The 23324-nt window shown below is 53.5% G+C and overlaps 1 protein-coding gene across 2 annotated transcripts in view; it reads left to right on the forward strand.

Moving 5' to 3' along the window:
• Fbln2 (fibulin 2) overlaps window positions 1-22945 on the forward strand; it is a 62302-nt gene extending 39357 nt beyond the window's left edge. The window contains exons 4-18 of one of the 2 annotated variants that reach the window (XM_041635374.1): window positions 1737-1866; window positions 3702-3882; window positions 6540-6749; window positions 7228-7326; window positions 7915-8016; window positions 9846-9986; window positions 13484-13618; window positions 15119-15256; window positions 16777-16920; window positions 17034-17162; window positions 17342-17467; window positions 19076-19192; window positions 19584-19712; window positions 20787-20910; window positions 22007-22945. In XM_041635374.1, the coding sequence (XP_041491308.1) occupies window positions 1737-1866; window positions 3702-3882; window positions 6540-6749; window positions 7228-7326; window positions 7915-8016; window positions 9846-9986; window positions 13484-13618; window positions 15119-15256; window positions 16777-16920; window positions 17034-17162; window positions 17342-17467; window positions 19076-19192; window positions 19584-19712; window positions 20787-20910; window positions 22007-22364 (2263 nt within the window). In that variant the 3' untranslated portion in view covers window positions 22365-22945. The remainder of the gene's footprint in view (window positions 1-1736; window positions 1867-3701; window positions 3883-6539; window positions 6750-7227; window positions 7327-7914; window positions 8017-9845; window positions 9987-13483; window positions 13619-15118; window positions 15257-16776; window positions 16921-17033; window positions 17163-17341; window positions 17468-19075; window positions 19193-19583; window positions 19713-20786; window positions 20911-22006) is intronic. The other variant, XM_041635383.1, reaches the window with a different exon arrangement.
• The last annotated feature ends 379 nt before the right edge of the window (window positions 22946-23324 follow it).

Genomic DNA, 23324 nt, shown 5'->3' on the forward strand with positions numbered 1-23324 from the left:
CTGCCACCTCCTCCTCTTCTGAGATAATCTCACTATGTAGCCCTGCTGACCTAAAACTCTATGTAGACCAGGCTGACTTCAAATTCACAAAAATCTTCCTGCCTTTGCCTCCCAAGCGCTGGGATTAAAAGCATACGCCACGGTTGTGGAATATTATTTTAAGGTGTACTACTTTTGTTTATGCTCTGGAACATTTATTTAATGATGCAAAGATGTGTTTGATTAAATGAAAGTCACATTCACCTGCGGTCAGGAGGTTCGGTCAGCCACTAGCTGACGGGAAGTGGTAGAGAGGAGCCGGGTGGAGTTTTTAAGGCCAGTTTTTAAGGATGAGGAGGAGACACATGAGGGCTTCCGGAGAGACACAGGAGAGGAGGCGAGCTTGGTGAGCTGCTTGCTATTCAGCCTCTCAGGGAAGCTGGATTCCACCTCAGCCTTTGAATCCTGAGTGACAGATTTAGCTAAGTTCCCTTTGTGGCTGTGATAGAGTCGGTGTGTCTGAGGGAACAGATTTCCCTCGGGCTGCTGGCTCTCGCAGCATAAACACTGCTGATAGCGGCAGAGTTGCAATTGTTGATTCTGACAACTGTGACATAAAAGACAGCAACAATTTATAAAAGAGAACAGTACGCTACCCTCTCTGACCCCACTCTGCCTTCTTTAGAGAAATTTAAATGCTAACCTTGTCCCTCCCCTTTTCTTTTTGCCATTCCCATTTGGGGTACTGAATGGTTAGCGCACACTTACAATTCAGACCCCATGTGTCTTGAGCTTTGTAGCCATAATGCTTACATCCCTCTTGAGACGGAGCTAACCTCACATCGACCATAGCTACACTCCCATGTAGTGCTGAGTCCCGCCTCCCATAACCTAAGCTTTGCTGGCTTATCAGCCTCCTCGTCCATGGATTAGCCATGTGGAGAGGTATTGTGAAATATTAAGATGTGTTACATTTGTTTATTCTGTGGGACATTTGTTTAATGATGAAAAGATGTGTTGCATTCTTTTATGTTGCTTTTATTTAACTCTGTGAATCTGTTTTACTGTGCCTGTCTAAAACACCAGGTTGGTCAAATAAAGAGCTGAACAGCCAATAGCAAGGCAGGAGAAAGGATAGGCGGGGCTCCCAGACAGAGAATAAATAGGAGAAAAAGAGGGATCAGGAAGCGAGAGGTCAAGGAGTGAGAAAAGAAGGGACCAGCCACACAGCCAGACATGGAGTAAGAAGGAAAGAAAAGATATACAGAAGTAGAGAAAAGTAAAAGTCCAGAGGTAAGAGGTAGATGGTATAATTTAAGATTAGAAAATCTGACTAGAAACAAGCCAAGTGAAGGCCGGACTTTTATAAGAAAGAATAAGCCTCTGTGTGATTTATTTGGGAGCTTGGTGGTGGGCCACCCAAAGAGTAAAGAGGAAAAAACAACCAACAGAGAGGGGCAGGTAGTGACCACTCCCCCCCCCCCCACCAGATCTACCCTGCCCTTCCTGAGGTTGAATCTAACTTTCTCAGGATTGGTAGTGGAACTCTGAATGCCAGTGCCTCTCTTCAGAGGTCAAGAACACAGCTCTGAGGCCAGTGCGTCCCAGGCCTTGGACCTGGTGGGGGTTGTACCTGCCCTGCTGCCGGTACTGGCCCCTCTCGCTGTAGACCTCAGGTGGGGGCTGTGAGGTGGGGACTGCCACCCTCCTGGGGAGGGTTCCAGGAAGACAGGTACTGAGGCAGCCCCCTATTTCAGGATAGCCCAGAGGCACTGTTGTGTCTCCTACTTGAAGGAGAAAAGCTGCATGGCTGGTGTCGTGGGGGCCAAGGAGGGTGAGACCTGTGGAGCCGAGGACAATGATACCTGTGGCATCTCCCTGTACAAGGCAAGTCCCCTGCCTCCGCAACTGTTGGGGGTGGGGTGGGGGGCAGACTCACTGCCTGCCCAGGAAAAGCTAACAGTTGTGGCATTGATTGACAAATCCACAAAGTATGTGTTCAGCTCCACCAATAACCCAGGTGACTTTGCTTTCTCTGAGACAGGTCTGGTTGAGGGTGGCAGGGTGTGCCTGAAGAGGCCTGTGGGTAGAAGTCTTGCTGGAGTGCACAGTGGCCCCAGGATCGGTGTGGCTGCAAGCGATGGAATGGCCTAGAAGCTGGTTTCCCTTGCGTGTGTATGCTGGAGACTAGAGACAGGCAGGGCCAAGCTGCACCAGGGACAGGGATGAAGCAGGAGGGAGGGAAAGAAGGGGGGGATGGCCTGGGATTAGAAGAGGATCTTGCTGCAGGCAGGTCTCGAGTCCAGCTTCTGTGGTTACCTTTAATCCAGGTCAGTTTCCCTTCTGTCAGCCTCAGTTTCCACGTGCACAAAACGGGTGCAAGGAATTACCCCTTCTGGGGCGGGCAAGGCCCAGTACCAGCACCTGGGACTTGTGGTCACATGGTCTCCAGCAGTGGGTATTGCGGCATCAGATGAAGGACTGGGGTATCACTCGCCACAGCTGTGCTTGTGACTGGCCTGGCACCAGCAAATGTTCAGCTGGGCCTGTGTGGCTATCACTGGCTGGCTGCTCTGGAGCCAGGTGATGCAGGTGACCCACAGCTAAGCTGTCTCTGTTCCGGGAATGGAACCTTCTCTTCCACAACGGGCTGCCTGGGCCTGGTTCAGAAAGAGATGGACAGTATGTGTTGCTCAGCCTCCCTCAGTGTGACATGCCCGAGATCACCCCCTTATGAGAGAGTGAAAGGTTTTGGTTCGGTTTGTCTGCTTGGCCCTGCTGTCTTTGGTGAGATGGCAGCATGGTAGAATCAGTTGCTCACATGGAAGAGACCTGTGTCCTCCATTCTCCTTCAAGGACATGTCCTCAGTGACCTAATACCTGCCACTAGACCGGCTCTGGACCCTGGAGTAGGCATACTCTAAACTCACACTGTCATGGCATGTAAGACCTTTAGAAGCCTAGGTTCAAAATGGGCACATGATCACCTTTACCCGTGACCAAAGCAAGTGATTGGTCACCCCAAGCTGGAGCTCACTCTGAGATGCTGAGCTGTCCAGCCACAGGCTGGGTACCAGGGAGGCTGGCCAGCTGGTGCTGCTACCACACCCAGCCTACTGCCACAGTTTGACAATGTAAATCTGGTTTCCCTGTGGCAGTTGGCAATCTTCACTGGGTGGGTCTGTATATCCTTAGGGATACAACCACTATCTTTTTGTTGAATTGTCATTGTTGGGATATTAGCTTCAGGTCCCTTTGTGACCTGACATGACACCAGGAGGTCTGTCACATACACACTGTGAGGAGGAGCACCAGGGAGAGCAAGACGGGTACACTCCCAAGTAGACCCTGTCCTGAGCACTTTATGAAGTCGATGGGATTACAATGGCCCTTGAGAAATGCTGTCTTTGCTTAGCTGACAGGATCTAGGTCTGCTTCTAAGGGTGGGGCATGGTGAGCAGGGCTGGGCTTCATTTGTAGTTCTTTCCAAAGGGACATCTATTCATCCATTAAAGAAAATTAACATTAGTCCTAACCTTCTCCAGACTTGGGATGTAGGCCACCTTCCAGCCTGGGAGAGCATACAGACAGAAGAACTAGACAATGTTAATTCACCCCAGAACCTGCCCCAGGCTATGCCCACGGACCCTGAATGAGTCACAGGCAGGCAGACTGTGGGAAGACAGGCAGGCTCTGAGGTACTGATGCTCTGTCTTCCTCAGCAATGCTGTGACTGCTGTGGCCTGGGACTCCGTGTGCGGGCTGAGGGCCAGTCATGCGAATCCAACCCCAACCTGGGCTATCCCTGCAACCATGTCATGCTCTCCTGCTGCGAAGGCGAAGAACCCCTCATAGTGCCTGAGGTCCGCCGGCCACCAGAGCCTGAGGCTGCCCCACGGAGAGGTGGGTGATACTCTCCCAGGTGGAGGTAGTTAGAGGAGGATGGTTAGGGCTCTTAGATTGGTTGGGCTGGGTGGCCTCAGGCTGCAGTGGGGACTCTGATCCATTGTTGTATGTGGTTTGAGCTCTGCAGAGGTTCTGTGACTGTTGACTAGACTCTGACCCTGTTGGTGCTGGCATGGCAGTCCCACACAGTTCTCTCTGTACCAATCACCAATGACCATCAACACCTTGGCTGCTCTGACCATATCCACATCCTTCCACTGTTTCCCCATTGCACCATTCAGGTCTGCTTATCTATGTCTCTATCTGGTCATCTGTGCATCAGTCTATCATTTATCTGTCATCTATCCATCTATCCATCCACCCATCCACCCATCCATCCCATCATCATTCACCCACCCATCCATCCATCCTATCATTATTCACCCACCCATCCATCCATCCTATCATCATCCATCTATCCATCCATCCATCCACATCCATCCACCCACCCATCCATCCATCCTATCATCACCCACCCACCCATCCATCCATCCTATCATCATCCACCCATCCATCCATCCATCCATCCATCCTATCATCATCCACCCATCCATCCACCCACCTACCCACCCATCCATCCATCCTATCATCACCCACCCACCCATCCATCCTATCATCATCCACCCATCCATCCACCCACCTACCCATCCATCCATCCATCCTATCATCATCCACCCATCCATCCATCCACCCACCTACCCATCCATCCATCCATCCATCCATCCTACCATCATCCACCCATCCATCCTATCATCATCCACCCATCCATCCACCCACCTACCCATCCATCCTATCATCATCCACCCATCCATCCACCCACCTACCCATCCATCCATCCATCCATCCATCCATCCTATCATCATCCACCCATCCATCCTATCATCATCCACCCATCCATCCACCCACCTACCCATCCATCCTATCATCATCCACCCATCCATCCACCCACCTACCCATCCATCCACCCACCTACCCATCCATCCATCCATCCTATCATCATCCACCCATCCGTCCATCCGTCCATCCATCCATCCATCCTATCATCATCCACCCACCCACCCATCCATCCTATCATCATCCACCCATCCATCCATCCATCCATCCACATCCACCCACCCACCCATCCATCCTATCATCTATCCACATTCATCCATCTTTCTTATCCACCTAATTCTCTGTTTATCCATTCATTGTTCCACTTCCTCATTAGTCCCCAAATCTATCCATGATCCACCTCCCCAACTCACTCATTCACCTGTTCTTTCACCTGTCCACCCACACACCCACTCATCCATTCATCTTTCCTTTCATCTGTCCCTCTATTTGCCCATCCATCCACTTACCCAGCCATCTGCCAGCTTAGCTGAGGTGCTGGTTGAAAAAATAACTTACAAAGAACAAGCTATATCCAAAGAGTGGTTCAAGGTAGAGGTCAGGAGGAGACCCAAACTCAGAGGACAGTGCACAGGGAACCAGATAGACAACACTGCTGGCCAGGGTCCATCCATCCTCAACGTAACCACCCACACAACATTGTGTCTTTTCCACTGAGGAGCTTCTGGAGTCTTCTTGACTCTGGGAGATGCTGGTGGTAGGAGCAGACTGTTCTGCTTCAAGTCCTGTTTGAAATGGCCTCAGGCATATCCTCTCCCTTTTCTGCTGGGAGAATGGTCAGAAAAGGCACACAGATGGCAATGAGCAGGGCCTGGTCCACGGAGGTACATGCTGGTGTGCTCAGGGACCCCTGGGCCTTGGTCTGCCTCTGGTCACTGTTCCAGGTCCGTAGGACAGCTGTGGGCACCAGACCAGGGCTTCTCATGATGGAGCTCAATGCAGACACCCTGCCTATGACATGTCCTATGACATACAGCTTCATGCTGCCATCTTGTTCTCTTGATGCCCAAGGCTGATGGTAAGGGCTGAGGTATCAGGCCAGTGCAGAGCAGCCCAGCATCAGCTGCCTTTCTCTCACTACTACCCTCTGCAGAGCAGGCTGTGGGTCCCAGGACCTGGGGGACACAAAGAGCCTAGTGCTGAAGTCATAGCCTGATTTGTCTCAACCTAGGCCAGCACTCTTTCTATGACTCCAATTCAGCACTTTAGCAAGAGCCTTAATTAGGCATAGTCTGTCCTTTTGAAGGGACCCAGATGATGAAGACTCAGACCCATTACAGAGGTTCACTATTGTTCATTCATCCATCTACCATCCCTCCATCCCTCCATCTATACCTCTATTCCCCACCCCATCCATCTCATCCTCCATCCCCATCCATCCCCCATCCCTCCCATCCCTCCATCCCCATCCCCCATCTATCCCATCCCTCCCCTCCCTCCATCCCATCCCTCCCCTTCCTCCCTCCATCCCATCCCTCCCCTTCTTCCATCCCATCCCTCCCTTCATCCATCCCCTCCCTCATCCATCCTCTCCCCCTCCGTCCTTCCATTTCCCCTCCATCCCTCCATTCCCCCTCCGCCCCTCTGCTCCTCCTCCCTCTTCCCTCCTTCACTTCTCCATCATTACCATCCATTGAGCCTCTGTTGCTTTCCTGGATCCTGTGGGCTCAGCCACCCATTGGTCAAGTTGGCTATGTTCCAAGTGCTGACCAACCACCCAGTTTCAGAGGCAGAGATGGCAAGCCGGGAGGCCCTGTCACTGGGCACAGAAGCGGAACTTCCCAATAGCCTGCCGGGAGATGACCAGGATGAGTGCTTGCTGCTCCCTGGGGAGCTTTGCCAGCATCTGTGCATCAACACTGTGGGCTCCTACCGCTGTGCCTGCTTCCCTGGATTCGAGCTGCAGGGCGACGGCCGCACCTGCCGCCCAGGTGAGCTGTAGGCAGTCCAGGTACAGGCTTGTCCTGCCAGTGGGGAGGGGTGGCCTTGCTAGACTCTCTTCCTCCTGACTCTGGGTTGATGCTGGCAGAAACCAGAGGAGGCTCCTAGCTCTGGGGACTCTGAAGACTGCCTGAAGCTGCGCTTGGGCTTCAGAGACCCTCTCCAGGCCCTAGTTGTGTCCCTAGCACTGTGCCTTTCTTCCTGTCGACTGTATGGGGGTGGAACTGCTTTTTAGTCTAGATACCTGCTGCTTCTTTCCCTCTTTTGTCTTCTCCCAGTAACTGTGAGATAGCTCTTGTCTAAGGTGTGTGTGTGTGTGTACCCAGAACCTTAGTTTCCTCCTCTATGAATGGACAAGGGGCGTGGTCAGTGAGGTCATCGTCAGTGCCTGGTATGGTTGCTTGTGAGTGTCCAAGGCCAGACAGAAGATGTAAGCCTGCCCCCTGCTGTATGTTCTGCTCATAACAGATAGAGGCGCCCCTCAGTTGGACACTGTGCGGGAGTCGTCTGCCCAAGTGTCTCCCAACACCATCCCACTGCCTGTGCCACAGCCTAACACCTGCAAAGGTGAGTGGAGAGCTGTGCTCTCTGCAGGGAGGGCCAGGAGGGCCTGAGCTGTAGAAGTCTGGGCTGTGTGGTGTGGTGGGCTCTGGGGCTGGTGTATGCAAGCTGGTCCAGGACATCAGATACCTCTGCTCTGTAGAAGGGTGGGACCTACCTGGTGATGACTGAGGAGGAGGAGGGAGAGGAGGAGAAGGTGGCATCAGGGGATTCTGGGTCTCTGTGTGACCCTGGTCAAGTGGGTCACCTGCTCGGTCTCATTTCCGGAAAGCCAAGACTTCATTCAGGAATTCTGGGAAGTCTTCCCTTCCTGCCTTTGGCCTTTTGTTCCTCACTGCTCTCCCTGGCCCTCGAGGAAAGGCTTGGCCTCTGAGTGGAATGTCGGAGAGACCCAAAGTGCTGTTCCTAGTGCCACTTGGGACTGTAGCCACTTCCTGGGGTCCATGTGAAGAGCCACAGACATGGGGTTCTCATCTTTTCACATCTTCCTCCCTGGGCCTGCAGTGGAGACCTCAACCCATATCAGAGTGGGGGGATAAGCAGTGTGGTCAGGGCCAAGGCCTATGTATTCTGACTACAGGAATCTTCCCTCAGACAATGGGCCCTGCAGGCAGGTATGCCGTGTTGTCGGAGGCACAGCCATGTGCTCCTGCTTCCCTGGCTATGCCATCATGGCGGACGGTGTGTCCTGTGAAGGTGAGTACCTCGGGATCACCCTCTAACCTTTGCAGATCAGGTTGTCCTGTGGTGAGGGCTTAGGAAAGGTGTGACCACGACATCAAACGCACACTGATCATGAGATTCAGCTGTTGTGACAGAGAACCCAGCAGAGCAGCATGGGTGGTTCCCTCTGGTATCACTGAGCCCCGGTATGGGCCTCCCATGGTGCTGGAGAGGTCCAAGGTCCCAGCTCCTGTCTGGTCACTTTGCTGCTTCTTAGAGGATGTTTCTCAGAACTGAACTTGTCCCGTGTCACCTGGAGGCCCACTGGACACAGATTCCTGGGAACTCTACAGGCTCCCCAGACGTCCTGATTAGGGGAAAGCTCAGAACATGTGTTCTTACCAGGACCCATGGCCATACTAACCCAGACTCTGCTCCCTGAGGGCTGGGCTGTGGCTGGGCTTGCGTAGTGATCTGAGTTCATCCATGCTCAAGCCTGAGGTGGAGAAAGAGAAGGGAGTGATATGTCAGTGTGTCAGGGGCAGCATCCACCCTCACCCCCCAGCATACACAACACACCCTTCACACACGAAGTGGAAAGAACTTCAGTCATGGAGGGAGAGTTGGCAATGGTGACAGCTTCCTCTGGCGTTCACAAGCACATGGAGAATGATGGTCACAAAGTCCACGCCCTTTACCCCAGTGAGCATTGTAGGTGAGGTTCTGTCTCAGCTGGGTCTCTGTGTACTAAAACTCCCAGTGTACAGTGGGAGCAGTAGTTCTGACACTGGCTAGTTGGCTTCCTCCGTGAGTTTTGTCTGATCTAGCTTAAGCGGTCCTAGGATCTTACCTCTCCCATCTGCACAGAGGCAGAAGAGCGAGCTACAAGTCCAGGGCTCAGAAGACATGGTCTGAGTGTCTGCATATGATGACCAAGTCTGTCCAAGAGGATGCCCCCATTCCTCTCTGAAACTCAGATCCCATGTCCAATCATCCTGGGGACTCAGTTTGTATATGAGTGATGTCGTCCTGTTAGTCTAGAGAAGGTAGCTAAGGTGTACAGCATGTGGCAACTGACCGACCTTTCTGTGGGCTATGATTCTCCCCAGGGCTCTAAGGACTGAGAAGGGTGTCTTGGTTCAGAAGTCTTCAGATCTGATCCCCACCAGGGACCTGGGAACGGGGTGCCCAGGGTACCGCCTCTGCCGGCCATGCAGCTTAGCCGGTGTTAACTTTCTCCCACACACTCCTTCTCCCCAGAAGCTCCCCAGCAGAAGGGCTGAGGGGTAGAAGTCAGAGGTTACAAAAGAGCATCTGTGAGGGCTCATGTAACGCCCACACAGGAGAAGGCTTACCCCAATCTGTTCTCAGGAACAGTCATGGAATTCTCTGCTGGGACAGCCTGAGAACTTTAAAAACATTTTCAGATTTGGGTTTGTAATGAAACTTCATAAACCTGCCTAGCTTGTCAGCCTCAGGAGCCCCCCCCCCCGCCCCCACTCTCTCTGTGAATGCTGCCGGCCTGGACCCCAAAGCCCCTGAACTTGCAGACTCTTCTGCTGGTAATTCCTTGGCGGCTGCAGACTCGGGCATTACCACAGGCTGCCCGTGGTGTGGTGTGGGCCGTTGCTTGCCCTCTCCTGAGTCTTACTCCATCTGCTCTTACTAGGCAGTGGGAGTCAGCTCTCTACCATCTTTGAGTTTTACAAACTCAACTTGGGTCCAAGGTTCAGCCATCATACTGACAGGCACACATAGGGTTTTTGAGGGTTTTGTTTTGGTTTTCTCTCTCTGTCCCTGGATGCCCCTGGCAGCTGTGCGTCTCTAACAGCCTCTGTTTTTCCTTCCGTGGCTGTCATTAGACCAAGACGAGTGCCTGATGGGCACTCACGATTGTAGCTGGCAACAGTTCTGTGTGAACACCCTGGGATCCTTCTACTGTGTCAACCACACAGTGCTCTGTGCAGAGGGCTATATCCTCAACGCACATAGGAAGTGTGTGGGTAAGCTGGAGCCCCTGCCTGCCGCTCGTGCCACGGCTGTCTGCTCTGCTCCACGCCAGTCCACCACACCGTGCCACATGCTAAAGGACCCATCCTTTGCATGTGAGCTCCCACACAGCGGCCTGCTGCGCTCTCTGTCACACCCTTGTGTCCCAGTGTCTTGTCCCGCTTGTCCTCAGTGGCTATGTTCCCAGGTATGCCTGTAACTCAGAAAACGAATGGGGTAGCTCCCTGGTGTGTCAGGGACAGAGAGGCCAGATGTGGGCAGCAGGATTGTGCAGCAGTGTGGAGGTGGGGAGGCCTAGAACCCAAGTGGCTTAGGACCTTGTCTTCTATCAGCTATTGGAAGCTGTTGACACCAGGAGGATTGTGGGACATATGCAGTGTGCACACAGCCTGGGTCATGAAGCCTGTCACCTCAGACACTTAGATTGCCTACAGATTTATCTGGAGCCTCCCAAAAGGCGAGTGAATTGTACTGGGTCCAGATGTGGCCCTGAGCCACACAGATGGCACTTTCTACTCTGAGTCTTCCCTCAGTGGACACGGAGAGTGTGGGCCCTGTGTCAGCCCACACATGCCTGGGCCTCTTGTCTCCCTATACCTATGTAGGTGGGGACTCTGGGGTTCCGTGGACAAGGATGGGGTCCATGCTGTCTTGTGTCTGGGTCATCTGGCATTCTCACTGAGGAAACAAAAGCCCTGGACTTGGGCATCTCAGCAATAGTGGGGAAGTCAGGAAGCCTGGCCAATGTTATGACAGGGACACAGGCAACAGGAGATGTCATTCTTGCCAGTGGCACCCAGGGGAGAAGGAATCTACCCCTGTTTCCAGGAATGGGCGGGACTTGGAGAAGAGGACAGGCCCAGAGCAGCAAGGAGGCAGCTGAGACAAAGGTGTGGTGGTGCAAACTGGGCAGAGTGCTCAGGGCTTGCGGCCGGAGTCCTGTCTGTCTTGTCTGTGCTTGGGGACCATGTCCAGCCTGGACATATCCTCTTACTCCTCTGTGCTGCTGGGCAGCAGCGCTGGCCAACATGTTTGCCTGGCTGCAGCCGTGGTACAACATGACCCTCTGACGTGCTTGCCAGTGGTGACAGCTCCTCCTGGGTGGGCTGGGTCTGTGTGTGCCTGTTGGGGGACATGTGAGCCCCTTCGTAGGATATCCTCCCATCTGCCACTCCCTGGCTCAGCAGCTAAGACCTGTGCTTGCAGGGTCCTTAGCAGCTGGAAGATGGGCCCGAGGATAAGGAAGCCAAGTTACATTCCATTCAGCAAGATTTATGAGCAGGCTCTATTTCTTCCCTCTGTGTTCTGCAAAAACTGTCAGCCCTCTCTCCTGCTCCATGCAAATATCGCTTGGGGGCTTGGGGGTTCCCCAGTTGCTCCACTGTGGTGCAATAACCCAGACAGGGGAAGGACAGGATCATGCTAAGAAGAAGTGTGGTTTTGCTGACATCCACTAACCCCTCTGAGCCTTAGTTTCCCCCTAAGAAAGAGATCTATGATGGTGTCTGCCTCTGAAGGTCACCATGGAGGTCAGATGCATTAGTTCCTGGGAGGAGCTCTGGCAGGGTTCCTAAGCCACTGAGGCTTGGAAACTGGGGACGGGACTGGGCGTAGCCTCTGCTACACAGCACCCCCCCCCCCGTGCTTTACTCTTATGAAAGTTCCCAGCTGTACTGGACAGTGGGGAGCTGAGATGGTGCAACCTTGGCTCTGCCCCCCCCCCCCCCCCCCCGCCGCAGCGGAAAGCAAGCGGTGAAGAAAGGGTGTAGCTTGGACCACATTCCCTGACTTCATCCTTGCTGACTGCATAACTCAGTCCAGTGGCATCCCTTTGGGGGAGAGAGTTCCCATCTGTGAAATGGCCACCCCGTATCACAAGAAGTCTCATCAGTTCTTGTAACTTTCTGACCTCTGTGATCCTCTGAGTGGTAGTTGTTATCATTCAATAATGAGGCCTCCCAGCTGTGGGAAACCTCTGGGGTCCTGGGTGTCTGCTTCCCTGGGCCAGTCCAGCTCTAAGTCAGAAGTCTTTGTGGTGGCTGATCAGAACCGTCAATTCCCTGTCCCTATTCCTGGCCATGCCATCTCTGCCTGGAAGGGCCTCTTTCCCTCCCCCACTTTCCTACCTGGTCCCCTAGTTATCCTCATAGATTCAACTCAAATGTTAGCACCCCGAGAAGCAGCTGGCATTGGTCCTGGGCGGGCAGTCCTCTGAGCTGAGCCCTGGGCACCTCACATGTCTTCATCTGTGTCTTCCCCTGCCTGCCATGATCCAGCCATTCGACTGACCACTCATGAAGGTCAGGGGCTGTACTGACCACTGTGTGGCTCCAGGAACATTGCACAGAATAAGCACTGGCCAGTGTGGCACTGAGCAATTAGACTGTGCCTAGTGCCACTACCTCCCAGGTACAGGCAGGAGAAGCAGGGCTGGGCAGAGCCTCCATGGGACCTTAGCCTTGGCCTGGAGGCAATTTTAGGTTGGTGACTTCTGTTTCCTTTTGTGTCAGTTCTCTGTTCCCTCCTCCCAGCTGCTCGTTCCTATAATATTTCTATGTCCATCCGTGGCCTCTTCCTCATGTACCCATTCCCTAAAGTGACCTCAGCCACCAGACCACTCCCCTCAGCTCCTTCAGTGAGCCCAGAGGTCAGTCTCTAGCCCCAGAGAATTCTGGGACCTTCCTCTGCACACCTGATCCAGCCAGCTGCCCCTTCCCAGGTGCTGGCATCTACCTAGCTGCTCAACATCAAAGCTTGACTAACTTCCTGGTTCTCTGCCCATCAGTGGGTCCTGTTGCTCCTGCCCTCTCCCACACCCAGTGGTACCAACCACCATCCCTCTAGGGATAATTATATTTCCTCCTAAACTCTTCAGCTCCAGCCAGGATGCCCTCACTCCTATACCAGGAGCCCTCTATGGCTCCCATCCTCTGCTTGTCCTAACTTCATCTGTTCACATTTTCTTCTCTCCTCTACAGCCACTCCTGACTCTGGGCTGGTCCTGAACTCACCTGGGCTGTCATATAACTGTTCCTTCTGCCTGGACTGTCAGAGTGGCTCCTGCTGTCACCTCTTCACATTCTTGCTCAGACGCATCCTTCTGACAGTGCTCCTCGTCCCTACCTTAAGCTTGCTTGCGCTGTCTACACCTCAGCCTGCCCTCCTCCTGCTGTGGTCCCCAAAGTCTTCTTGAGCAATCTCATTGCATATGCCAGCATCTCCAAGTGGCCACTCCAAGGGCAGGTGTTTCTGTCTCGCTCACTCACCCGTCCCTCTTGCCGAGAGCCCTGCTTGGCACGTAGAGGGTGTGAAAAATCTCTGTTGAATGAAAGGGATACTTGGATGAGGGACGTCAGCCATGTGCTTCTCCCTGCATGGTGAGTACCTGAAGTCAGAGCCTGGGGTTTTCTGCCTCCTGGTACCTGGTTGTGCTAGGCCTGTGTACCTGGAGCCCCTGCTGGCCGTGACAGCTGCTTTGATCTCCACACAGACATCAACGAGTGTGTGACGGACCTGCACACGTGCACCCGGGACGAGCACTGTGTGAACACGCCGGGCTCCTTCCAGTGCTACAAGTCTCTCACGTGTGAGCCAGGCTACGCGCTCACGGATGGCGAGTGCACTGGTGAGAAAGCGCTGAGGCCAGCCTCACGTGTGTACCCCAGACTGACCACACCGCAGGGATGTCCCTACGCCCACATTCCTGCGTTTGGCTTCCCTGTCATCTGCCCCTGGCCTTCCTACCACCTGCTGGCCTCTGCCAGTCTCTCCCCTCACTGTGCCTCAGTTCCCTGTTTGCACGTGGAAATGGAGCCCCACAGAAGACTGCTCATGTTCCCTTCACTGGGAAATTCTAGCTTTATAAAAGAAGAGATTTTTTTTAAAGCATCTTAAATATTTCTCAAACTTCTTTTAATGCCACATGGGGTTCTGGGTACCAGAAGCACTGATGTGAGGTGACCTTTCTGTGAGCTTCTGGTAGGGGAAGAGAGGACTATAGCGGTGGCAGAATGGCCATGGGAGGTGGAAGGACGTGTCTTTAGTGCAGGTCTATAAAGGCCCCACAAAAGTGAGAATGCAGTTGAGATCCAGGCGATGGTCACTTACCTGGAAGGGTGTTTTTGGCCTACGGAACAGCAAGCATAGAGGCTTCTGATGTGGAGGAAGGGTCGCAGCAAGGGCCCCAGGTTTGAGCTCCTGTGCTCCTCTCACGTTTTTCTGTCTGTGCCTAACATTCTATAGCAATGGAACCTTGCCTGTGCCTCAGTTTCCCCCTCAGGAAGATGAGCTAGTCACAGGATCTACATCTTGGGTTGCTGTGAGGATGACATAAATCACCTCATGTACTTTGCATAGTATTGGGGATCATGGAGGAACTTGGGGCATGGAGGAACTTGGGGCATGAAGAAGCTTTAGATGTGGAAAAGCTTTGGGGCATGGAGAAGCTAGAGACCATGGAGAAGCTTTGGGGCATGGAGAAGCTAGAGACCATGGAGAAGCTTTGGGGCATGGAGAAGCTAGAGACCATGGAGAAGCTTTGGGGCATGGAGAAGCTAGAGACCATGGAGAAGCTTTGGGGCATGGAGAAGCTAGAGACCATGGAGAAGCTTTGGAACATGGAAAAGCTCAGGACCATGGAGGAGCTCCAGGGCATGGAGAAGCTCAGGACCATGGAGGACCTTGGGGCATGGAGAAGCTCGGGGCATGGAGAAGCTCGGGGAATGGAAAAGCTTTGGGGCATGGAGAAGCTCGGGGAATGGAAAAGCTTTGGGGCATGGAGAAGCTCGGGACCATGGAGGAGCTCAGGGCATGGAGAAGCTCAGGACCATGGAGGACCTTGGGGCATGGAAAAGCTTTGGGGCATGGAGAAGCTCGGGACCATGGAGGAGCTCAGGGCATGGAGAAGTTCGGGATCATGGAGGAGCTCAGGGCATGTGGTTATGACATTTTTACTCCTGGGACATGAGCCTCCCTGGTGACTTGGCTCTGCAGCTTTGCCGGGATGCAGACCTCTGTGACTGCTGAGGTTACAGTGGCGTGAGGATGGGACATGTGACAGGGTTGCTGGATATGTGTATGGGGCCCACCTGCATCCCACCCCTGATGCCCGACCTCTGTATGACAGATGTGGATGAGTGTGTGACAGGCACACACAACTGCAAACAAGGCTTCTCATGCCAGAACACCAAAGGCTCCTTCTACTGCCAGGCCCGGCAGCGCTGCATGGACGGCTTCTTGCAGGACCCTGAGGGCAACTGCGTGGGTAAGCGGGCTGTGCGCTGTCGTTCCTGGGGTCCTGAGAGCTTCAAAGGCCTGGTGATTCTAAGTGACTGCCTCCTTCTCTAAGCCTACATGTCTTCATCCTTTGAGTGTGGGTGGTTAGGACAAATGCAAAATGGTAGCTGCTCTGCTTGCCTTGGAGCTCTTCCTCTCAAGGCCTCAGTTTACTGTCTTGTGGGACCACACTGGAAGAATGCAGATCATGTGTTTTTGACCCAGGTGACAGGAAGAAAGGTCTATGAAAGGTCTATGATGCAATGCCACAGGGTTCCCGACTGTAGTGAAACCCACAGGAACCTTTACTGTCAAAGCTCAGTGAAGCTGAGCTCTTCTAGATCAGCTCCGTGCTGAGCTTAGGGTAGGGACATCCAGTGTGACGGATGCTGGTCACACTGTCACACATTGTCCTGAGAAGGTCTGAGATACGTCACTCACTTCTCCCAAACAGTCAGGACAGGCCACATCCACAGAGCTGCTGACCTGGCTCCTGTCAGAACACAGACGGCAGAAGGGATGATGAGAGAGGCAAATGGCTGGCAGTGTGCAGGAGGCAGAACTGGTTAGGTGACAGGCAGTCCATGTGACAACAGTGGCTCATCATAAGGAGACCAAATGGCAGAGGGGGTTCTGCCTGTCTGAAGCTTCATTGAGGTTCTGGGGTTCCCCCAGACAGCCTCATTGCTGGATCCCTTCCTGCCCAAGTGTTGCCTTTAATGTCTCCCAGCACCATGTCCCAGTGCACATGGGATCCTTGGGATCCTGTAGGCCCTGGGACCACCCTCCAGGCCAGAGCTGGCAAGGAGGGGAGGATTTTACATATTCACGCAGTTTCTCAATGGTTTCTGAGTGCCTCCTATGTTCCGGGGTTCTAGGTAGGGCAGCCGTAACATAGGCTGAACTGTTTTGTGGGGAGGAGACCAAATAGGCAGTCATGTTCATAAGAACATCAGTAATTCATGTGTACTCTGATAAATAACTAACAACCTATAATCAGCCAGGAGGGTCTCCTTGAGATAACACTGGCCAATGGCCTGAGGAATGAAGTAAGCTAGCACTAGAAACATTAGGGACAGTGTGTGGCAGGTAATGGAGCTCTCTCTCTCTCTCTCTCTCTCTCTCTCTCTCTCTCTCTCTCTCTGTGTGTGTGTGTGTGTGTGTGAGAGAGAGAGAGAGAGAGAGAGAGAGAGAGAGAGAGAGAGCACTGCAGAGTTGGGGGAGCAGCTGGCAGGCCGCTGTATTGTCAGTACTGGAGGCACTGTTTGGAAAGCAAGAGCAGGGGCCTGCCGTTCCAGTCACCCCAGCTGCCTGCCTTCCCCTTGCTTTAGCTGTTTCACTGGACAGATGTGGACAGATGTAGTCAGCCTAGTGGCTCTGGCTTCTGGAGGTGGGACTCTCATATACCAGGGTTCAGGGGTGGGATGGTCTAGGCTGAAGGCCCAGAGCTGGTCAGACAAGCATAGGAGGGGGTGAAACAGGCTCTCCAGCATCCTGTCCCTGTTACAGACATCAACGAATGCACATCCTTGCTGGAGCCCTGCCGCCCGGGATTCAGCTGCATCAACACAGTGGGTTCCTACACATGTCAGAGGAACCCACTGGTCTGTGGGCGTGGTTACCATGCCAATGAGGATGGCTCTGAGTGTGTGGGTAAGGTTGGAGCCTCCCTGAATCCACGCAGCCTCCCCATCTAGCTCTCTGCCCAAGAGGCCCTGTAGAGGAGCTGTCCAGACCTCAGGGTGCCTTGCTTGCCTGCCCCACAGATGTGAATGAGTGTGAAACAGGTGTGCACCGCTGTGGTGAGGGCCAGCTGTGCCACAACCTCCCTGGATCCTACCGCTGTGACTGCAAGCCCGGCTTCCAGAGGGATGCATTCGGCAGGACCTGCATCGGTAAGGGATGCTGGGGTCTGGGATCCCCTGGACCTTCTGGATATCAGCCTTTAAGCCACCCCTTCCTCCGTGCTCTTGTCCTCCTTGCCTCTCACCCTTTACCCTGGGTACCTCTATTTCTGGACCACTTCCCGTGCGGTTGCCCACTCTGTGCCTGCTGCTCATTGTCTCCCCTGCAGATGTGAACGAATGCTGGATCTCACCGGGACGCCTGTGCCAGCACACTTGCGAGAACACACCGGGCTCCTACCGCTGCTCCTGTGCTGCTGGCTTCATTTTGGCTGCAGATGGCAAGCACTGTGAAGGTACTTCCCACCCTGACTTCTGACCCCTGACCTCTGACCGCAGGCACCAGATCCCTCTTGGACAGACAGGCTCTGCTCCTACTGTGATCACAGGGAGTTTGCTGCCAAGATGCCACAAGGCAACCATGAGAGCTCAGGTGAAGGAGCAATGGCCACACGGTTCCCAGGGATGATGTCATCAATCCATAAGGTCCAGGAGAGTCTACTTTTTCTGGCTTTTCAGGAATTTCAGTATGAATGTAGAATTAGCTGCTACTTGCACATTGCCGATGGCATAAGCCTTGAGGTACACACTGACCTAAACCAAGTGTGGGCACGGACTATGGCTGTGGGTCAAGTCTTCTCAAGTGTGACGGGCCTGTAGCTGGGGAAATGATGGCACACTATCCACACAGATGCCCCTAGTGCATCTGGCTCGGTCCGCTGGGGAAGGAAGTCATGAGGCAGCTCAGTGGGAAGCTGGGTCATGGCATCTCTGGCCCCATTTTCTTAGCACTGTCTCCCTCACTCTCTTCCACATGAGATAGATCTCCCGAGACTTCGGTGGGACTCCCAGTCCTCTGGGCTTAGCTGTGGCAGGACACTGGTGGCATAATATGGGCCTGCCACATCCAGGTTGGGCGTGAGCAGCTTGGAGCGGGCAGGGCCTCTGTCTCAGCATTCTGCCTAGGCACAGCTCCTACATTCGTCTCTGTGCTCCCACTGCTGCGTGCTGGAGACGTGGAGGTGAACTGAGCATGGATTCCACTGCCCAGAAGCTTAGTCCAGCAGAGCAGACAAAACCACACATTGATACATGTCTCTGTGAATGGCATGGATTTTAGGAGCTAGACACTGTCAGGCATGGCTTGCCCTCTTTTACATTCCCTCTGTCCACCTTTGCCTCCTTGATGTTCCTTTAAAAACACCCAGCAACTCTCACTTCGGGGGCTTTGCACATGCTGAGCCCTCTACCTGGAGAACCCCTTTCCCAGATGGTCACATGGCCCTGTTCCACTGATCACATCCTCCCTGACCACTTTATATAAGGCTGCAGCCCACCACAGGACCACCGTGAGGCACCCCTTCCCATTTCTCTGATGTTTTCCCCTTGCCACTTGACATACTTAGGCATGCTAGCTGTCTCATTTGCCACTCGTTCTCCTCCCCTCTTCTCTGCCCATGTGAGCTAGCTTTCCCAGAAGATATTGTCTGCCTTGCTCATGGCTGTCTCCCCACGTCCAGTGTGGGCCTGGCACAGTCTATTCTGAAATGTTCAGTGGGCAGACGCTCTGAGGAAGTCATGAACTAACCTTCCTGATTCGCCCCCACTCCAGCTCCTGCACCCCCCCACTTTCATGCAGTGTCAACTCTTGGCCTATGGTGCACCCAGGTGACTCGAGAGCCATCTGCTCCAGCAGTTGTGTGTCCCCAGCAGGATAGCACCAGGCTCTGCCTTGACTTTGTCCTGGGGCCAGAGGACCTGCCCTTGCTGCGTTCCTTGCCTGGTCCCACCCTCACCAATGGGTGACTGAAAGGAATGTCTGTCTGAACAAGGATTCCGGTGAGCCAGCCCAGCCAATATATGGGCTGGGAGGATCCACCGTGATGGAGCCTGTATCCCCACAGATGTGAATGAGTGTGAGGCCCGGCGCTGCAGCCAGGAATGTGCCAACATCTACGGCTCCTATCAGTGCTACTGTCGCCAGGGCTACCAGCTGGCAGAGGATGGGCATAGCTGCACAGGTGGGCACCTGTCTTCCCCCACGGACTCTGTGAAGAAGGGACCCATTTCCTGTGTGCTGGGATAGGTCTGAGTTCATATCCCAGCTTACAGTGTTCCTGCTGTGGGACCTTGGGTCTCTCTACTCTTACCTAAGGTTCCTCTGCTGTAAAGTGAGATGATGACCCTGATCTCAACAGGAGTGTATCACCCAAGTCGGGCTGGTACCATCATGATCAGTAACACACATTGTTGTGTGAGGTACACTCCAGTTCTAGCCCCCATCGTCTATGTGGCTCTGAGAAGGTCACACGCACCATTAGAGCCTTCTTGTCTTCCCAAATGGGCCCCTGGGATTCCCGGCTCTGCCGGTGGATGGCTGGCCGAGGCTCACCAGATGACCCTTTCTGGCAGACATCGACGAGTGTGCACAGGGCGCTGGCATTCTCTGCACCTTCCGCTGTGTCAACGTGCCCGGGAGCTACCAGTGTGCATGCCCAGAGCAGGGCTACACTATGATGGCCAATGGGAGGTCCTGCAAGGGTAAGTAACAGCCTCCACTTCGCCAGGCCTTGGACAGCTCTGTGCATGCACTAGGTGCTGCAAACTGCCTCGTGCTTGGAGAGCCGCACTAATCCCATGTGCTCAGAACAGCTCTGCTCGGGACAATAGTCCTCATTGTCCAGACCTGGGGTGAGGAAGAGGATGGGCTTCCAGCCACTCATGCCAGCATAGAATCTCCCAGGCTTGGCCATGAACCTGTCCCCTGCCCTGGTGTGAAGAGACAGGGAACTGTCTACGAGCCTCAGAGACCCAAGTTGGTGTCCTCAAATTTCCATCACACTGTCTAGTGGCAGGTTGGAACAGCAAAGTGTGTGGTCCACAGGTCGGGATGTAGGGAAGGAGTCCCAGGGAGGTCAGCACTGTCTAGTGCAGGTTGACAGCCCCCTGTTACCACAGTGCGAGTCAGGAGATAGGGGAGGTGGCTCTGCCACTGGGGACACAGAAAGCCCCAGCTTTTTAGCAGTTTATCAGATTTGCTACAGAGGAGATAGTTCTGGGATGGACCAGAGTGACTTTGACTCTCCCTGAGCTGGGTCCCTGAGCTATGATTCTAATCAGTGCCACTGACCACAAATTTTGGGCCTGCCAAGACATCAAGGCAAGGTGGCCGTGGGAGGGGCCCTGACTCCCCTTCAAGAGCTTTGGACTTGAAGTCTGGGTGGCCTTGTGCAGTGAACAGATCAGGAGGTCTCGGTGGCTAGCTCTCCCTGCCCCTGTGTGTCTTGAAGGAAAGAGTGCCTTAGGCATGGGGTGGGCAACTCTGCATTCAGGTTGGTGGCTGTGGGTCCTGGGAGTTAGTCCAGCACCAGGTTGCATCCCCGTTAGTGGTGGCACTTGCTGTGTAGTGGGCACCTTGCACTTTTTTCTGAGAACCTGAGAAGCCAGCATGGTCAGAACCTGCTGCCGCTGTGTGATGGTGATGGGGCTGGACAGTGAACCACACTCTTAGACCACATGGTGTCTGCGACCCAGGCCTCCAGCCGGATGGGAGTGGTTCAGGCTGGGTTTCTATGTCACGAGGACGCTCTTAACAGCCCTACTTTCTCCTCCCAGACCTGGATGAGTGTGCACTGGGCACCCACAACTGCTCTGAATCTGAGACGTGCCATAACCTCCAGGGCGGTTTCCGCTGCCTGCGCTTCGAGTGCCCACCAAACTATGTCCGTGTCTCGGAAACGTGAGTGCCTTCAGCTCTGGTGTGATTCAGCGTCCTTCATGGCCCCTGTGCCACAGGCCCAATGGCAGGTGGTCCCTGCCGTGGCCACCTCCTGCCCCTTCCTGTAAAGCACTATGAAGAGAATAGAGATCTGTCCAGACACATAGAGGGCTGTCACCTCCAAGACAGTAAATTTAATCTGGAGCCAGATATGAATGGCCACAGCCCAGGAACATGAATTAAGGTTGCCTCAAATAACATGCTCACAGAAGCAGTTTTATGAAGTCAATCAGTTAATCAACCTTATAGAATCTTTAACACAAACATAGTATTTGTTGGGAGCTTCAGTTCCCAACCTCACCTCCCTACACACAGACACACATGCACACACACCCCTCATACCTCACCTACTGTGTACCCCACCCCCCCAGCATTTGACCCCTTGCTATAGATCTACTCATTACCTCCCGGGGGGTTCTGGGGACCTGCACCCAGAGCAGCCTCATGGTGCAGCTTCATGAGACAACCCCCAGTGGGGGCCTCCTGAGCACACCATCAAGCTGTTCCTGTCCCTACCCTGTCATCTGGCTGCTGGCTGCATTTGTTAGGTGAGGGCACTCACCAGGTTGTAGACTGAGGCCTCAGTTCCTCGCCCCTCAGCCTCTCAAGGGCTGCTTGGGATCTGCCCTCCTTAGTGCAGGCCACTAGGTGAGGGAGATGCAGAATTTAAGCTGACTTTAACTTGGAAGTGACAACACCCATCCCTGCAAGAGGAGACAGGTGGAGTGTGGCTGCCAGCAGGTAGCACTCAGGTTGTAACAGGAAGTGGGGTGTAGTGGGAGGGGAAGAAAGGAAGGAGCAAACATGGATGAAAAAGAGCTTCTGACAGGCCTGCCGAGACCTTTGCTGGGCACTGCCAACCACACCCCACCCCACCGGGAGACCATCTCTTAGTGGGAACTGAGGCCCAGAGGTAAAGTGATATCTGGACTCCTATAGGTAGAGCTCACATTTGACCTCTGGTCCTCTGGTTCCTGAGCCAACTTCTGGGTTCTGTCCCATCTCTGGGATGGGAGTGAGGATCGCCAGCCACTGACCAAGCATTCTCCCCTCACAGGAAGTGTGAGCGCACCACATGCCAGGATATTGCTGAGTGCCAGACCTCTCCAGCCCGCATCACGTATTACCAGCTCAATTTCCAAACTGGCCTACTGGTACCCGCTCACATCTTCCGCATTGGCCCTGCTCCTGCCTTTGCTGGGGACACCATCTCTCTGACCATCACCAAGGGGAATGAGGAGGGCTACTTCATCACAAGCAGACCCAATGCCTACACTGGCGTGGTATCCCTGCAGAGGTCTGTCCTAGAGCCCCGGGACTTTGCCCTGGATGTCGAGATGAAGCTGTGGCGGCAGGGCTCGGTCACTACCTTCCTGGTCAAGATGTACATCTTCTTCACCACCTTTGCCCCATGAGGTGCCCCGTGAGCCAATCCCTTCAGGTGGCATCTGGGCAGCTGTGCCACTGCTGAGTGGCCTTTACTGTGACTCTGTGACCTAACATAATCGTGCTGATGTGTTGGTTTCCAGTCTTTGCCCTGGAAGGAGGGAAATGTTCCCCAGCAGGCAATGGGTACAGGTCAAGGTCACGGTCACCCAAGACTGGATGATGGCCTACAGACTGGAAACAGCCTCAAGGGGCTTCAGAACTCCACTCCGTGACTCTGGCTAAAGCTGATATTTTATTCCTGGTCCCACTGTGTTTTTCAATTCAAAAAACAAACAAACCCATCTGTGCCTAGTGGCAGGCACAGGCCTTTAATTCCAGCAGTGGGGAGGCAGAGGCAGAAAGATCTCTGTGAGTTACAGACCAGCCTGGTCTATATTAGGAGTTCCACCAGCTGGGGCTGCATAGAGAAATCCTGTGTCAAAAGAAAGAAAAAGAAAAAAAAAAAAGGAAAAAATAAGAGAAAAATCATCTCAAGTTTTTTTTTGCTATAGTTTAATTATAAGAATAGTATGTATACGTTATTAAAATTGATCAAATAGCACAAAAAGGTTATTTAGTCTCTTTGTCTCCTTTCTTTTGTAAAAATGTTGAAGTTTGACATCAGTACCAGGACATCACAGGGTCCCTAACCTAGTGATGAGCTTAGAGTGAGATCCGAAGGTCAGCTAGCTGACCCTTTCTATTACAAGTCCTTTCCTCCTTCCCACTCTCGCTCCCTCCTGCTGCCCCCTCCTCCTCAGATGTGGACCCTAGCTGCTTGTCTTGTCGCCTTGGATATGATGGCAGCAGGTCTGGAGTGGACTTGGGTGGGGCTAAAACAGATATGTATTTCTTTGAGCCTGTGTGATTTCAGCTCGGTTAGGCTTCAGCCAAGGAGGCACCTATGAAAATGTGGGAAACCATGGCCCTGAGAGTGGAGGGGCGGT

Source organism: Microtus oregoni, unplaced genomic scaffold, assembly GCF_018167655.1.
Source record: "Microtus oregoni isolate MIOR12 unplaced genomic scaffold, Mior012 000002F_ref0000024, whole genome shotgun sequence".
Taxonomy (NCBI): Eukaryota; Metazoa; Chordata; class Mammalia; order Rodentia; family Cricetidae; genus Microtus; species Microtus oregoni.